Source organism: Pholis gunnellus, assembly GCF_910591455.1.
Source record: "Pholis gunnellus genome assembly, chromosome: 1".
Taxonomy (NCBI): domain Eukaryota; kingdom Metazoa; phylum Chordata; class Actinopteri; order Perciformes; family Pholidae; genus Pholis; species Pholis gunnellus.
Genome location: NC_136528.1, coordinates 11705236 through 11718408, shown reverse-complemented (window position 1 = coordinate 11718408; position 13173 = coordinate 11705236). Strand labels below are relative to the sequence as shown.

General features: G+C 42.1%; 2 protein-coding genes across 2 annotated transcripts; both read right to left on the bottom strand.

Annotated features, from left to right (window-relative positions):
- Nucleotides 1–235: 235 nt before the first annotated feature.
- heatr3 (HEAT repeat containing 3) lies at nt 236–9701 on the bottom strand. Its single transcript, XM_079163206.1, has 15 exons — nt 9478–9701; nt 9071–9243; nt 7776–7863; nt 7312–7412; nt 6980–7089; nt 6590–6730; nt 6122–6414; nt 4545–4635; nt 4187–4341; nt 3809–3891; nt 3174–3310; nt 2829–2917; nt 2102–2245; nt 1855–2031; nt 236–1531 (listed from the first exon to the last, which is right to left on the bottom strand). The coding sequence occupies exons 1-15, from the start codon at nt 9616–9618 to the stop codon at nt 1418–1420; spliced, it is 2037 nt and encodes a 678-aa protein (XP_079019332.1). The 5' UTR covers nt 9619–9701; the 3' UTR covers nt 236–1417.
- Nucleotides 9702–10081: 380 nt separating this feature from the next.
- Nucleotides 10082–12750, bottom strand: cnep1r1 (CTD nuclear envelope phosphatase 1 regulatory subunit 1). The gene is made up of 6 exons (XM_079161666.1): nt 12579–12750; nt 11998–12069; nt 11788–11861; nt 10597–10706; nt 10349–10403; nt 10082–10253 (listed from the first exon to the last, which is right to left on the bottom strand). The coding sequence occupies exons 1-6, from the start codon at nt 12601–12603 to the stop codon at nt 10212–10214; spliced, it is 378 nt and encodes a 125-aa protein (XP_079017792.1). The 5' UTR covers nt 12604–12750; the 3' UTR covers nt 10082–10211.
- Nucleotides 12751–13173: the final 423 nt, after the last annotated feature.

The following is a 13173-nucleotide window of genomic DNA, read 5'->3' as shown; positions in this document are numbered from 1 at the left end:
TGTAAAATACAAGCAGCATATCCTTACATTTTTAAACTTGGAACATATAAAATGTATATTATAGGTTACTTGGCCGGAACCAGGAAGTTGTGCGTGCATTTGTTTTTATAATTTTCCAGTGAATCTACTCATTGATCAATCATCTTATCGCCTCAGCACTAATTCCAAATATACCCATGTTAAAAACACTCAAAGAAATGCTGAAGCAGCCAGTATTTATTTCAAAAAAGGCCTTTATTCACAGCCTGATGACATAACCTCCCTCAGATTGATCTTGAAATTGTTAAGTACATGCAATTTTACCAACATTTCCCTGAAAGGTAGTGGGAACCCAGAGAAGCTGTACCTGGCTCTTAAAACATAAGAACCATCACAGAGTTCATTTTGATGTTTTCATTTTTGATTAAATAGCATTTGTGGGTGCAAGTCACCATTCACACTTTACCATTTACAGATTTAATGAAAGGAAATGAGTTAAATTTTCAGCTACTCAAAGAAAGATAAACTATGGATCCGTTGCAAAATAGATGTCACTATCCTGGATTTACATATATATTTTACGACAAGAATGCTTTCAGTAGAAAGTAGAAAGACTGTCTTAGTAACTTGCAGACAGAGGAAGTCACAAAAATACCACCGCAAAAGTCACCACTCCATGCAGCAGATTGCTGCCTGGCACAGAGTGCACTTAATGCCAAGAGATGGGAAGTGGAGGGACCTCAGAGTGGGAGAGGTAGAGAATATGTGCATATTTCTGAAGGCTAATATGTCTGTCCTAATTGAATTTAATGGCATCACAACCTTGGCAGTGAACATGCCGAACCCTTTCAGCTTAGTATGTTACTGAAATTACAGTCAATTATATTGTTTCTCTTTAAGCAAGCCAATATCAATAACTTCAAAATCTTTTTTTTAAATTATGTAGCTGATGCTACAATCCTTCCATTTACGGGGCCTGTAATGTAGAATAGCTCGGCCTCCCAGCTCTTGAAGTAGAACTACAAACATCAATGTTTGGCCAATTCAACCATGGGACAAAATCATGGGCACATATATCAAAACCTGGTGTCAGCTCTCCATACCCGATTAAAAATGTTACTGAGGTCCATGAACTCATGCAAATTCAAGTCTGACAACTATTTTGGGTGAAATGATGCATCAACTAAGTGAGCAAAAATAAAAAAGACTTGATTGCAACTAGTAACTCATCTCTGATTTTCTACACATCTTTCTCAACAACAAAATAAAATTTCACATCAAGAAGTATAATAGTAAATCATTATTTAGAGAATATAAACATTAAAACCGAGTAATAACAAATGGTATACTATCAACATAAAATAAATACTCGATGGTTTCACAACCACATTCTGTTTCGTTCTATGCTCCTGTTAGCATATCCGTCCATGCCTACTCATTATTTTTTCACCACCTTCTCCAAATAACCAATGAATCTTCTCAGGTTGACTTTGATGTTGTCGAGCACGCACAGCTGCTGGGGGCTGTACTTGCCTCTTCCTTCTTTACGAATCTAGAAGAAAACAAATGATTATAAGATCAGATAAGACAAGATAATCCTGTATTAGTCCCAAAGCTGGGACATTTGCAAGATCAAAACATTATTTTAAAATGTTTTTAAAAATCTCATACATTTTCACAAAACAAGGGGACACATGCACTGAAGAATTATGGTTTGTTAAAATCCATAAAGCCATTGTAGGCGATACAAGACTGAGAAACTAAAATGTTTGGCAGTGGGAGTGGGATGGGTTTATCCTCTTGGAAACACATTTAGGAATTGTGAAAGATCTACAAGAACCAGTGGTTCAGTAAAAATAAATGAGTCTCTGGTACCTTGGCCTTGAATACAGGCTGAAGTGCCTTCAGTGCTGGTAGTAACTGGATGCTTTTGGAAGCCGTCTCTGCCTCGTCTCCATCTGCAAAAACGTCAAACAAGGCGTCCAGGGCTTCTCCGTTCACAACCAGGTTGGCGTCCTTTGTGGCAACTTGAAGTAAGGCGTTTCCAATCATCTGTGGGAGCAGAGTTTCTTAGAGGAAGAGCACATTTTGCCAAGAGAAGAAACGGAGAGAAAGATTGTACCTGAAGAGTTTCAGCAGTGCCCTTCTCTTTGGCTAACGTGCTGCCAGTGATGCCCAAAATGGCGACGGCGTTGACTCTCACACTGACAACATCGCAGCGGGTGGCAGCTTCGCTCAGACTCATCAGCTGCTGGGGGGTCATACACTAACAAAAACAAAACCAACCATACATGGTCAACAGGGTTTAGTGCCAACTGGCAGTGGGAACAAAGTCTAGCTTGCCTCTGTATATATTCAGTCAACGCTGTCAACAAACATTGACATAGGTCAAAGGGGCCCTCCACTCATTCTACACAAGCTCAGTTTTCTTGTAATGGGGAGTACTACTCTGAAGCTTGTAAAAAGCCTCGTATAATGTGCTGCTTTCCAAAGTCTAAAAAAAGAGAGTAACCCCTGGTGATGTCATCAGGGTCATCTCAGCCTGGGTGTCATCACAAACTACAGGTGTGGTGTTCAAAAGGTGTGCACATTGACCGGGCATGATAAGTCTAACTAAGGATGCTGTAGAGTTGCATTATGGGAAATGTAGGACCCAGCAGTTTTTTCTAGTAGATGATACAAGGGACTAAAATCTGCCACATAGATGACATCCATTCTTTTTATTTATTCTTTATTTTTCTTTGCAGAAGTGCAACAGCAAATTGTTGGAGTAACCGTTTAAAATGAGCCATGAGTGCAAATGTTTAAAATCCCTAACAGAAACACTGACGCTGCGGAGCACTCGGTACCTGGGGGATATTTTCGGAGGCAATCATCTGTAAAAGAGACCGCATGGCGCTTATGACGGCCTCCAGGAACTCCTCGTCTTTGGGTATCTCTGAAACATGAGAAAGTAAATTGACCTTACTAAACAGATGTACTACATGCTTCAATGTTGCAACTCTATACTGCTGCATCTGATCACTCTAGGAATACACATTCATTCGTCTACTGTGATTACATTGGGGTTTTCACTTTTCACAATTTTGTCTCTAAATCTTGAATCAAAAGTTATTGGAATTTGTATTTCTGACCTATACGCATGTGTTTCAAATGTGTCTTATGTGCTGTACTATAAGTGATAAATGTGAGACCTGCTGCACCAAAAACCAGCGTGGAAAGGTGCTGTGCTGCTCCCTGCAGGGCTGCCGCTCCTCCCAGAGACTCAGCGTCCATGGTGGAGAGGATGCTATGGAGGCACGTCAGCGCCCGGGACTGCACCCGCTGTATCCTTAAGAAAAGAAGAAAAGATGCCGTTTGTCAAAGAGTTATTGCTATAAACAGATATCTGCATATCAATGGATATGCAGGTTTTGGTTGAATGCATGTAAACCATGTGGAGAGCAGGAGGCAGAAATGCAATCTTGGAACCAATCGGCTATCGTCTGATGGCGATTTAGCTTTTTTTTGTTCTGCATTGAAACATGAAACAACCTGATTGTAGTTGTCATCTCTCAACTCAAACTCCATTCTCACGTCTCAAGTTGCTTATCGGACTGTAATGAAAATGACTGGCGCACAGGAGAGAAAGTCCTGGCCCAAATATGTGTTATCTGGATTTCTGCTGGCTACATCGGAACCCGGGAAATATTGAATGCTGCCCCCAGAGGCTAAACAGTCGAAACCGATAGCTGATTGTTTGCAACACTCAAGATATACAGACATAGATATGTTACACACATTCTGATCTTAGTTATGTTAAAGAAAGGATGAGAAGTGAGAGGATTACTTTTTTATCAGGCATCTCCAGGAGGGAATCTGTTGGCACACATCCATAGCTTCCTTTCTGGGGACCTCAGTCTTTTTAAGGACCTTGAATCAAGAAAAAGAAAGATATGACTACAATCATGGATAAACCATTTAGTGTGGTTTCATAAAAGGTCTCTCTTAAACTGCACAGGTAGGTAATTCGATACGTTCAGCCTCAGGTAGAAGACGGGTGAGGTTCATCGCATAGTTAAGAGGTGTCAGTGGTTTTGACAAATTGCCAATTTAATTACATTCACATGCTTGTCTAAACACTCTGACACTGTGATGAACTCCTCCTATCTCATAGCCATTGATTGAACGATGTGAGGCGTAAATGAGGAAGCAGACAGGTATTTGCCTTTTCTGGGATGCTGTGGTTGATCAAGGCCTCGTGCACCTCAGCTGACAAACACAGTGGAGACATAAGATTGGACACTCCATCACAAAGGCCGTCCGGACCCATGTCGCTTTCATCACTGCTCGACTCCTCCTCCCACTCGTCGTCAGAAGGGTCTTTAAAAAGGCACACATACATAGAATTGATACAGGAAAGCAAACAAATGCCACCAAAAAGGCATTTCTATGCACTGAATGAACTCATTTTGAGTATTTCCTGTTATAATAGCCTTTCTGATGTGCGCACACAGTGCAACATGAAATGATGTTGATGAAGAGTGCCTGGGGTCAGCACTGCTGTCCATGTCCACAGCACTCACCGTCAGAGCAGCACATGTTGACGATGATCTCTAAGGACGTCTGCTGGGCTGTCAGCAAGGCCGTTGCCTCCTTCAGCTCCTCCTTGTCCCTCTGGACAAAAACAAGCAGCCATGTGAGTCAACATCCTCCCAAAACGATGACCGTTAGCTCCGTTATCACACGTCCGAGTTCAGCCGCATGACTCAATGAAGAGATGTATTTCTACGGACGTACTCGAGCGCGTGTGTACTTTTTGAACTGCAAGTGAAACCTGGTTCGAGGTCGTCACTAAAGCAGAACTTATCTATTCAGCTTGGGTTCGTGTAGCTGCTAACTTGTGACAGAGAATTACTTCCCATAATTGTCTTCTTACACTGCTTAACTAGAAAAAAACAATAGCTTAGATCACGGTAACCCTCGTTGCGTAACCTACGATATAACACGGGATTTTGGGAACGTCGCCGTGAATGTCAACCTGGGGCTCTGGTTGTGACAGAGATGAGAGGGACAGCTCTGTCTCGCCGAGGTCAGGTCTGGGGATCGTCAGCATGCTGGAAGCCAGAAGCTGGTCCCCAGCTGAACCTCGTCGAGTGTCCCAAATCGTCTCCCCCGAACCCGACAGTTTGTCTGCTCAGTCAGTCTGGCTCGCACTCCAGGATGACTCACACGTCGGCTTTTCACCTAGCATTAACTCCTACAAAACACAAAGCTGGATCGCTTCGTCGGCATACACACACAGACTGCCACACACGTCACATCCTAAAGTTGACAACGTTATAGCTGAGGGTAAACTTCTTATCTGCAAGAGCCTCTGTAATACATTACATCAATTATGTAATTCATCGCAATTTATATAGTTGTTACAAGTTAACTGGGGAGACACTGCATTTCATTCAGATTTCTAAAGTGGCCTAATTTTGCCCATGAAAAGATCTGGACTCTATATATACACACCACGTGTAAGAGATGGTCTTCAGAAAGCTCCTAAACTTTGACTCTAAAAGCAACTGTTTACCCCAAAATCAAAAACACATCCTTCCTCTTATCTGGATTGTTTTGGAGCGAGTTGCCCAGTAGAGTCCAACTTCTCTTGAATATAATGGGATTATATGGCACTCAGTTTGTGGTGCGCAAAGCACCAAAAAATACATTATAAAAACTCAACAGCAATGTCTCTTTCCAGAAGTAACAATCAGATCATTTCAAATAATCCAGACCTTGTTGTGAGCAGCTTCATGATATTGCTGTTTAGTTTTTCAAATGTATTTTTGGCGCTTTGAGCATCATAAGCCATGTGACATATTGTTCCATTATAATTTAGAGAAGGCAGACATCTCTACATTCACTTATAGTTCTGCTGACAACCGGTTAGAATCGGCTTCATCAGTAATTTAGTTATGTTGTTCTTTGCGATTAAGACCAAAACTTTTACTGTGAGAGGAAGCTTGGGACTGAAAAGAGACACAGGGTTCATACAATCTCTCTGACGGATGTGATTTACTGTGCTCAACTTGTATGAACAGAGGGGCTCACAGCCTGATGTGTGCGTAAAGAGGAACAGCAACATATAGAGTGCTTAATGATAGACACCACTTACAGGCAAAAGGTCAGAGAAGTCGTTATCAACCCTCACAGCTTTTCCTTTCCTGTTGCGTTTCGGTGGTTCCTCCTCCTCGTCCATCTCTACCACAGCGAGCTCTCCTGCAGCCTGGTCCTCCGAGTGTGCCGCAGCTGGTGTATTTCTGTTACGAACCTCTTCTGCTTGTCTGAGCTCAGGTATCAGTGTACCCATGTCCAGATCCAGGCACTGGGACAAGGTGGCCACCACGGCGTTGAGGGTCTGGGTCTGACGGGCAGCCGGCAAACTGCCCTTCATGTTCCACAGTGTCCCTGAGCGACACAGCGGGCAGAGTCAAGAGCTTAGGAAGCGCTATTAAACAAACATTACGGGCAACTTCTGTCCACAGAAGTGTTTTAATTTAATGTCACTTTCAACTTGTGTCATGCTAATAAGTGAGAGTTCTGAACAATGCATTTTATTTTTTATGAAAAAGACAAACTGTACCTGCAGCCAGTGTCCTGAGGAGAGTGTGTGCCATGTCTGGCTGAGATGTCAGCAACACGCCCTCCACGACTCCGAGCACAGCAGCGTTCAAGCTACAGAGCAGCTCTGGGTTATCCTCAGTCACAGTGTGCAAACAGTGGGCTGCCCGAACACAAAGAGGACAGACTTACACACTTGTGAAACCCAAAAGGTTAGAGGTTAGGCCTTTTTTTACTAAAATAATATTAAGATTTCTGAAAGCTGTTTGAAAGGACAGTAATAGCTACTATAGGACATTTGTAATGTGTGTAATTTCAATGACCAGTTCCATTTCTGTATTCAGCCTCATACATTACAGAGCTGAGAGTGGAAGCTCCATTTACACATTCTCATCTCAACAAATGGCCCTACCAGCAGATATGGCCAGTTCCACGTTGTGCGGGTGTCTCTCCAAACACTGGACAACCAAATCCAGAAGACCCGCCTTGTTGAACACAGACAGCGACTGACTGCTGCTCTCACTGAAAGGACAACACAACATGGCAGTCAGACAGAGACAGAGACAGTGACAATTGCACACGGAAAGACATCATGCAGCATCATTGCATGACAGAAAATGTCACTTACAGTGTCAAACTATAAGATAAATAACATTTTCTGGACGGGCAAAGACAATCGAACTGGGGTGAAGTATAAAATGATGGCACAACCTGTCAACCAGCTTGCACAACCTCTTGGCTTACCACAGATTCCACAATAGGTTCACAGCCTCGTTGGCTACATCCTCCACTGCGTTCTTCTGGTCTTTCGTCGCCACAGCGGCGCTCTCAAAAGCAGCACAGCTCTGAAAGGAAAACAACACAGCCATGGGTGAAACGGGTATGAACTTTGCCCATCATCCAATCCGAAAATGTGTTGACTCTGCATAATGAAAATATAGCTGAAAAAGTGGGTAATCACATTTGAAATGAATTCAGTTTGTTTCAAGGAATCTATTGAGGTCACGCATAGTTCAACGGTGAGCTTGAATCTGATGCCAGAAGGAAACTGTGTTTTGAGTGTGGGTGCAGAGATAGTCAACAACGGTGAGCGTCTTTGCTCTGGAATTAAAAGCTAATTGCTGAGGATATGGTCGCATGCCGTAACAGCTGCTGATGAGGAGGAACTGAAGTGATGGGGTGAGCTAAAAGCAGCGGCCGAGTCTCACCTCTCTAAGCAGCGCTGTCAGAGGAGTCATGACGTCGTGCTTCACCATGTCCTCGCACACCTCCTGGCCGCCACATGCACTCAGATTCCTGTCGGGGAGAGACGCACACTCATCGTTCAGTCGGGAGGAGATTCGCCGCCGGAGATGCTGTTTGTGTTTGTGTGAGAGAGGGGCGAGTCTGGTGGGTGTGCTGTGAGCGACTGTCTCATTCTGATATCCAGTACGTGAACTAACTGCTGTCAAATGTCTTCACCACTGATGACGACTGACTTTGTTTGCTTTTCTGGGGTTAGTTTAGTGTTGGTTATTTGAGCGTGAAACAAATGTAACATGTAAATGTGATCAAACTCACACATTAAAACAAATGATCAGAATTAAGTGTATAATTGTATCTAACATGTCATAAGAAAGTAATAATACGAGTCATCAAATCACTAAAAACAAACTTTCTTCTTACAGCCAGACGTATTATTGTAGCATGGTGCTAGCTGTAGAAGTAACATGACAAAATATTTGAAAGTATTCATATGCATATAATATAGGCCCTGCAGACTGCAGACAGCATCACTTACATAATTGTGTTCACTGTAGCTCCAGGGTGGCAGCTTGACTAAAACCTACCAATACTACAAACTAGTCCAGCTGTATTTTAAGGACTCTGAGTGGACCTCGTCTCAGTGAGAGTACATACTTGTGTTCTCTGGCCATTCCCTATCTTCTCCCTTTCTCCCTCTCGGAGAAACTTGCTAGATACGATTTTCAGATTTTAAATTGCGTTAATTTTCAAATTATTGGCTTTGATTTGGCTGAGGATGCCTCCTGGAATTACAAATATACACACACCACATTTCTTCTAGCCATAGCTGCAACTGTATTACTCTTTAGTTGTTTTGTGTGCTTCAAACACGAGCCATCAGATTGTTTTTGTGTTCCTTTTATTTCTTAATGTCGCCTCTGTGCGCGTGGAATCGAACCCTTATAAACAATGGGCCGGGAGCTACAATACCATTTGCCGCCACAGCACAGTGTGAACGGGCTGATGGCGCTGTTTTATCATTTAGGCTGCTGGAGAGGGAGATGGTGAAGAATTTGTATCCAACTAAAATGTGTTATGGCCTCCCTCTCTCAGACTGACCCGTTGAGAGTGATTGGTCTGCCACTCTTGTGCTTTCGTTAAAAATGAAGTCCCTTGCAGGAGCTGTATGGAGTAGCCACAAGTTATTAGTCGGCCCTGTTTCCCAAAACGACTAGACCTGGTTTTGTTGGTGGCAGTCCAGACCACACCACGGACTCACCTGAGCGCCCCCGCGGAGGTCTCCCTGACAGCCAGGCTGTTGTCCAGCAGCATGGGCCCGAGGCGCCGGACAGCGTCCCTCTGGAGGAACACCGGGATGGTCTGACTCTGCTGCACCACCCGAGAAATGCTGGCACATGCAAACTCTCGCACATCGGCACTGGGACTCTGCAGCTATGGACACACATACAAAACATGACACTTACTATATGAACTGACCTGTGTCAGAATTGTGTGTAAACTATCTAAAGCTCACGTGAAAGAAAAGTGTAAAAAATCATAACACAAGTTAATTTTGACTGAAAAAGTTGTTTTTTCATTGAAACGTGTACATGCCTATCCACCATGCAATGATACAACATAACTCAACAGCAGATATTGATTTTAGCTCAATAATAATTATCCTACTTTCTCCAGCAACTCCGCAGCTGGACAGCCATCATCCCCGTGGTCTTCTTCCTCGGCGTCCACTTCCTTCACAGCACTCGCCGGCAATCCAACCGCGTTGAACTGCGGACGTTTAAACTTAGTGGTTTTACTTTTACCCATTGTCAGCCCTTATTTAAAGTGCAAACTGCGCATGCAACGTGATTTTGTTCCTCCAACTTGTACACTCAAGACTTAGCGACCGAAAACCCAACACACACACATTCAAGCTCCAGCCTGTTTGGAGGCCATGTGGAAGAGTGTTCCCTGCCGTAAAGCGATCGTTGATAACAGAAAGGAGAGAAGCTGTCGCAAAATCACGAGGACGCAACTACACGAACGTAAAACGATATTAATCGTTTATAACATACAGCAAATAAACAATAGACAGATGCTTTACGTGTAATGAGCCAAAAATGAGACAGATTTTACAACTCATGTATTTATTAGGTAAATTATTTTAAAAAATAGAAACATTTCGTTAAAATACATGCTCAACATCAGAAACAGAAATAAACATATCTGAGCTCTCATCTCCAATCATGACATCAGCACAGTGACACAATTAAAAGACTCTCTTAGTTCATTTCTTCTTTCTTCCAACAGCATATCCGCTATGATGACAACGTCTGCCTCGGTGCTGATCGGACCAGCCAAAGGATCAGTGGCCATCAACAAAGACTAGGTACATACATCCGACCCACTCAAGCGTGTGGTTACTGGATGTTCGGTCGAGGCTTGAGAATAAGTTTCCCCGTCTGTAAGAAGACGGAAATAACAAAAATAATCTTTACAAAAATACAAGTTGTCGGATGCAGATTACAAATCACATCAAAGAGATTTGTTAACTCACGTCGTCACAAGACATGTTGTATTCTGCTAAAACTGTTCGACAGCGGGCAGCAATACTGAAGGCGCAAATGTCAAAGAGTTCAACTTGTCAGCCAAAAAAACTTGAACAATGATGAATTTTTTTATAGAAGTGCAATCAGCCAAACATTTCCTGCATGCTCTACGGTTTTCCGTCAATGGCTGAGATTTATAGATTTAAAAAAAAAAAAACATGCTACTTCATATAAATTGCAACAGACGAAAGGATACATTGATGGTGCCACAACTCGTTTGTGTATCCCAGCAAAGAAAAGAGCTATAAGAGTGATGCAGCTGATGGTGAAGAAGGGATGATTCCACAGAGATGAAAAGAAAGAGACCTGCAGAACAAGAGGAACAAAGCAACATTAATTATCAAAGACAATACCACAACTTTCCCTTTTACAGATTATTATATTACTGACTTATTTATAGTCAGTTTAGGAAATCAAAATTAACGGATTAAGTTACCTTAAAGTCATTGAAAGGTTGCCACATTTGCAAAAAGATTTCCTACCTAGTTGACAAAGTGTACCTTAGTTTCTGCAGGAGGAACACATTCCCTTGCTCCCTTAGCCACATTTCCAATGTAGGAACCTTTTAAGATTTCCAGGATTGCAGCAGTGACTTTCTGGCAAACAATGTTGAAAGTGAAATAGTCTGAGCCTTAAACCTAGTCTTCACTCAACCTATTTCCACAGTCCCAAACAGTGCAGGAAGTGGTGCTGGATTAAGTTTTTTTTTCAACATGAATCCTGTCATTCTAACGGGGTAAAACTAGCATAAAATATTGCCTCTGCATTCTGTTTCACAAGCTTTTCCTCTTTGACTCTTCAGAGATCAAACACAAATTTGACAAACAAATCTATTTCAATGGTGGTTGTACATTCACTCACTTTACTTGGTGTTTTATTAGCAAACATTAAACTGCATTTTGGACCGGCAGCATGAATGATCTGGCCATAATGCGGCTGACTGTGGGAGGAGATGGTTGTTACTCCTCTTCTACCTTCAGTAATTGCTATTTTACGGTGGTGGTATGAGCACTCAAAGCTCAAAGATGACGGCTATACATCAGCCCATTAGCATCAGGTGTTGCTGTTCAATGAGCGGGAATACAAAGTACAGACTGGTACGGTGAGGGACAGTTAATTCTGATATGGTCGTGCAAGAAAAACAATTTATTGGATGCTTTCATTGGACATTTAATTTCGCAATTCATTTCAGCTGAAACCTGGATTGGTTTTGCTGGGATATAATTCACAGCTGTAAACCCTTGTATTCAAATTGTAATATTCCATACAAAAAAAATGACAATGTTTATAGCTGTTGGCTATATTATCATTGAAGTGGTCGTTTGTGATAGTTTCCCTTAAAGTCAAAAAATGACACACCTCGACATGTTTGTCCACTAATACTTACCTTCTGTGTGTCCGGGTCTATTAACCAGTTCCAAGCCCCAGTAGCCGTACAAACAGACACCACTATCAGAATCACTGAAACAATCAAAGGGGAATGACACCCAGGTTAATAACATGAATCATGATTTACCAAATCATCACAACACTGTTGGTGACACAAGTCTGTGATCACGCCAACTTCTATATTTAACCACCAGTAACAGTGACTTACTTCTCCACCTGCCTGTTGCAGGTTGCAAACAGGAGACATACTCTGTCAATCTTCTCTCAAAGGCCTTCAGGTCTGAAACAAACAAACAAAAAATGGGCACAAATAAACAATGTATTTGGACTTAACAGCATGGTTTGTATGACCTAGCAACATCATCTTTCCTGTCGTGGGATTTATACAAAATTGTAACATTACTGATGTCAAGCTCAGCTCCAAAGCTGGGTTTGTGTCATTTTGTAAGTGGTTAACGTTACTGTAAATATGTAGCGTTAAACTGAAGCGAGGAGGAGAGCAAAACGTGACTGAATATGCTTGTTATGTAGCCAAAGCGACCACGATCGTTTAAATAGAACATAACTTAATAACGGAATGGTATGTGTTAGCTAATACCCGTACAAGCGTATGAACAACTGCTGTATGTTGAGCTAGCAAACATGCTAAGTGTCGTCAGAAGACTAGCCCGCTAACTCAACGTTTCAGCTAACTTTCTAATCTCCTCTCAAGACGTTTGTTTTTAATAGTTCTGGTGACTATAGCTACGAGGCTAAAACATGTGGTAATGTATTGTATGTCTTGGTTACCTTCGGCCTGTTCCAGGGAGTTCATATCTGAGCCTCGTCCCAGCAGCCTGCTGATGGGCGACTGCCGTCAAGTGAGCCGTGCGGTTTACGGTACGGGTGCTCGGGGCGGCCAAAATTAACGAAGAGAGACCCGTAGTTCAGAGTTCAACAAGAACTTCTCCCGTTTGATAAAACAAGTAAACAACGACAGTATATCTTACATTATGTCACATAACATTATTCTACTGTACTGTTTTAATTATTAATAAAGGTAGCTCTAAAGTTAAAGAACCATAAAATAATGATCTTTGACCTGTCATTAAAACAAATTCAATAGGTGATAAGAAATGTTCAATGGATTCCTGTTCAGGATGACCTGGTCTATGTCTATGTCAAATTACATGAGATTTTATTTACTCTACACTGTGGAGAAAATTCAAGGAGCCCCATTTTTAATAAATTGAACATTCATAAAATTTAAAATGTAAACATGTCTTCCCTTTTCAAATCATGTCAGCACTACAAACAGACCTCAGGTAAGCTCACCTCCTTTGTGAGAACTTTGCAAACATGGAGGCCGTGAAAGGAAGAGGAAGAGGATGACGACAAGAAAAAG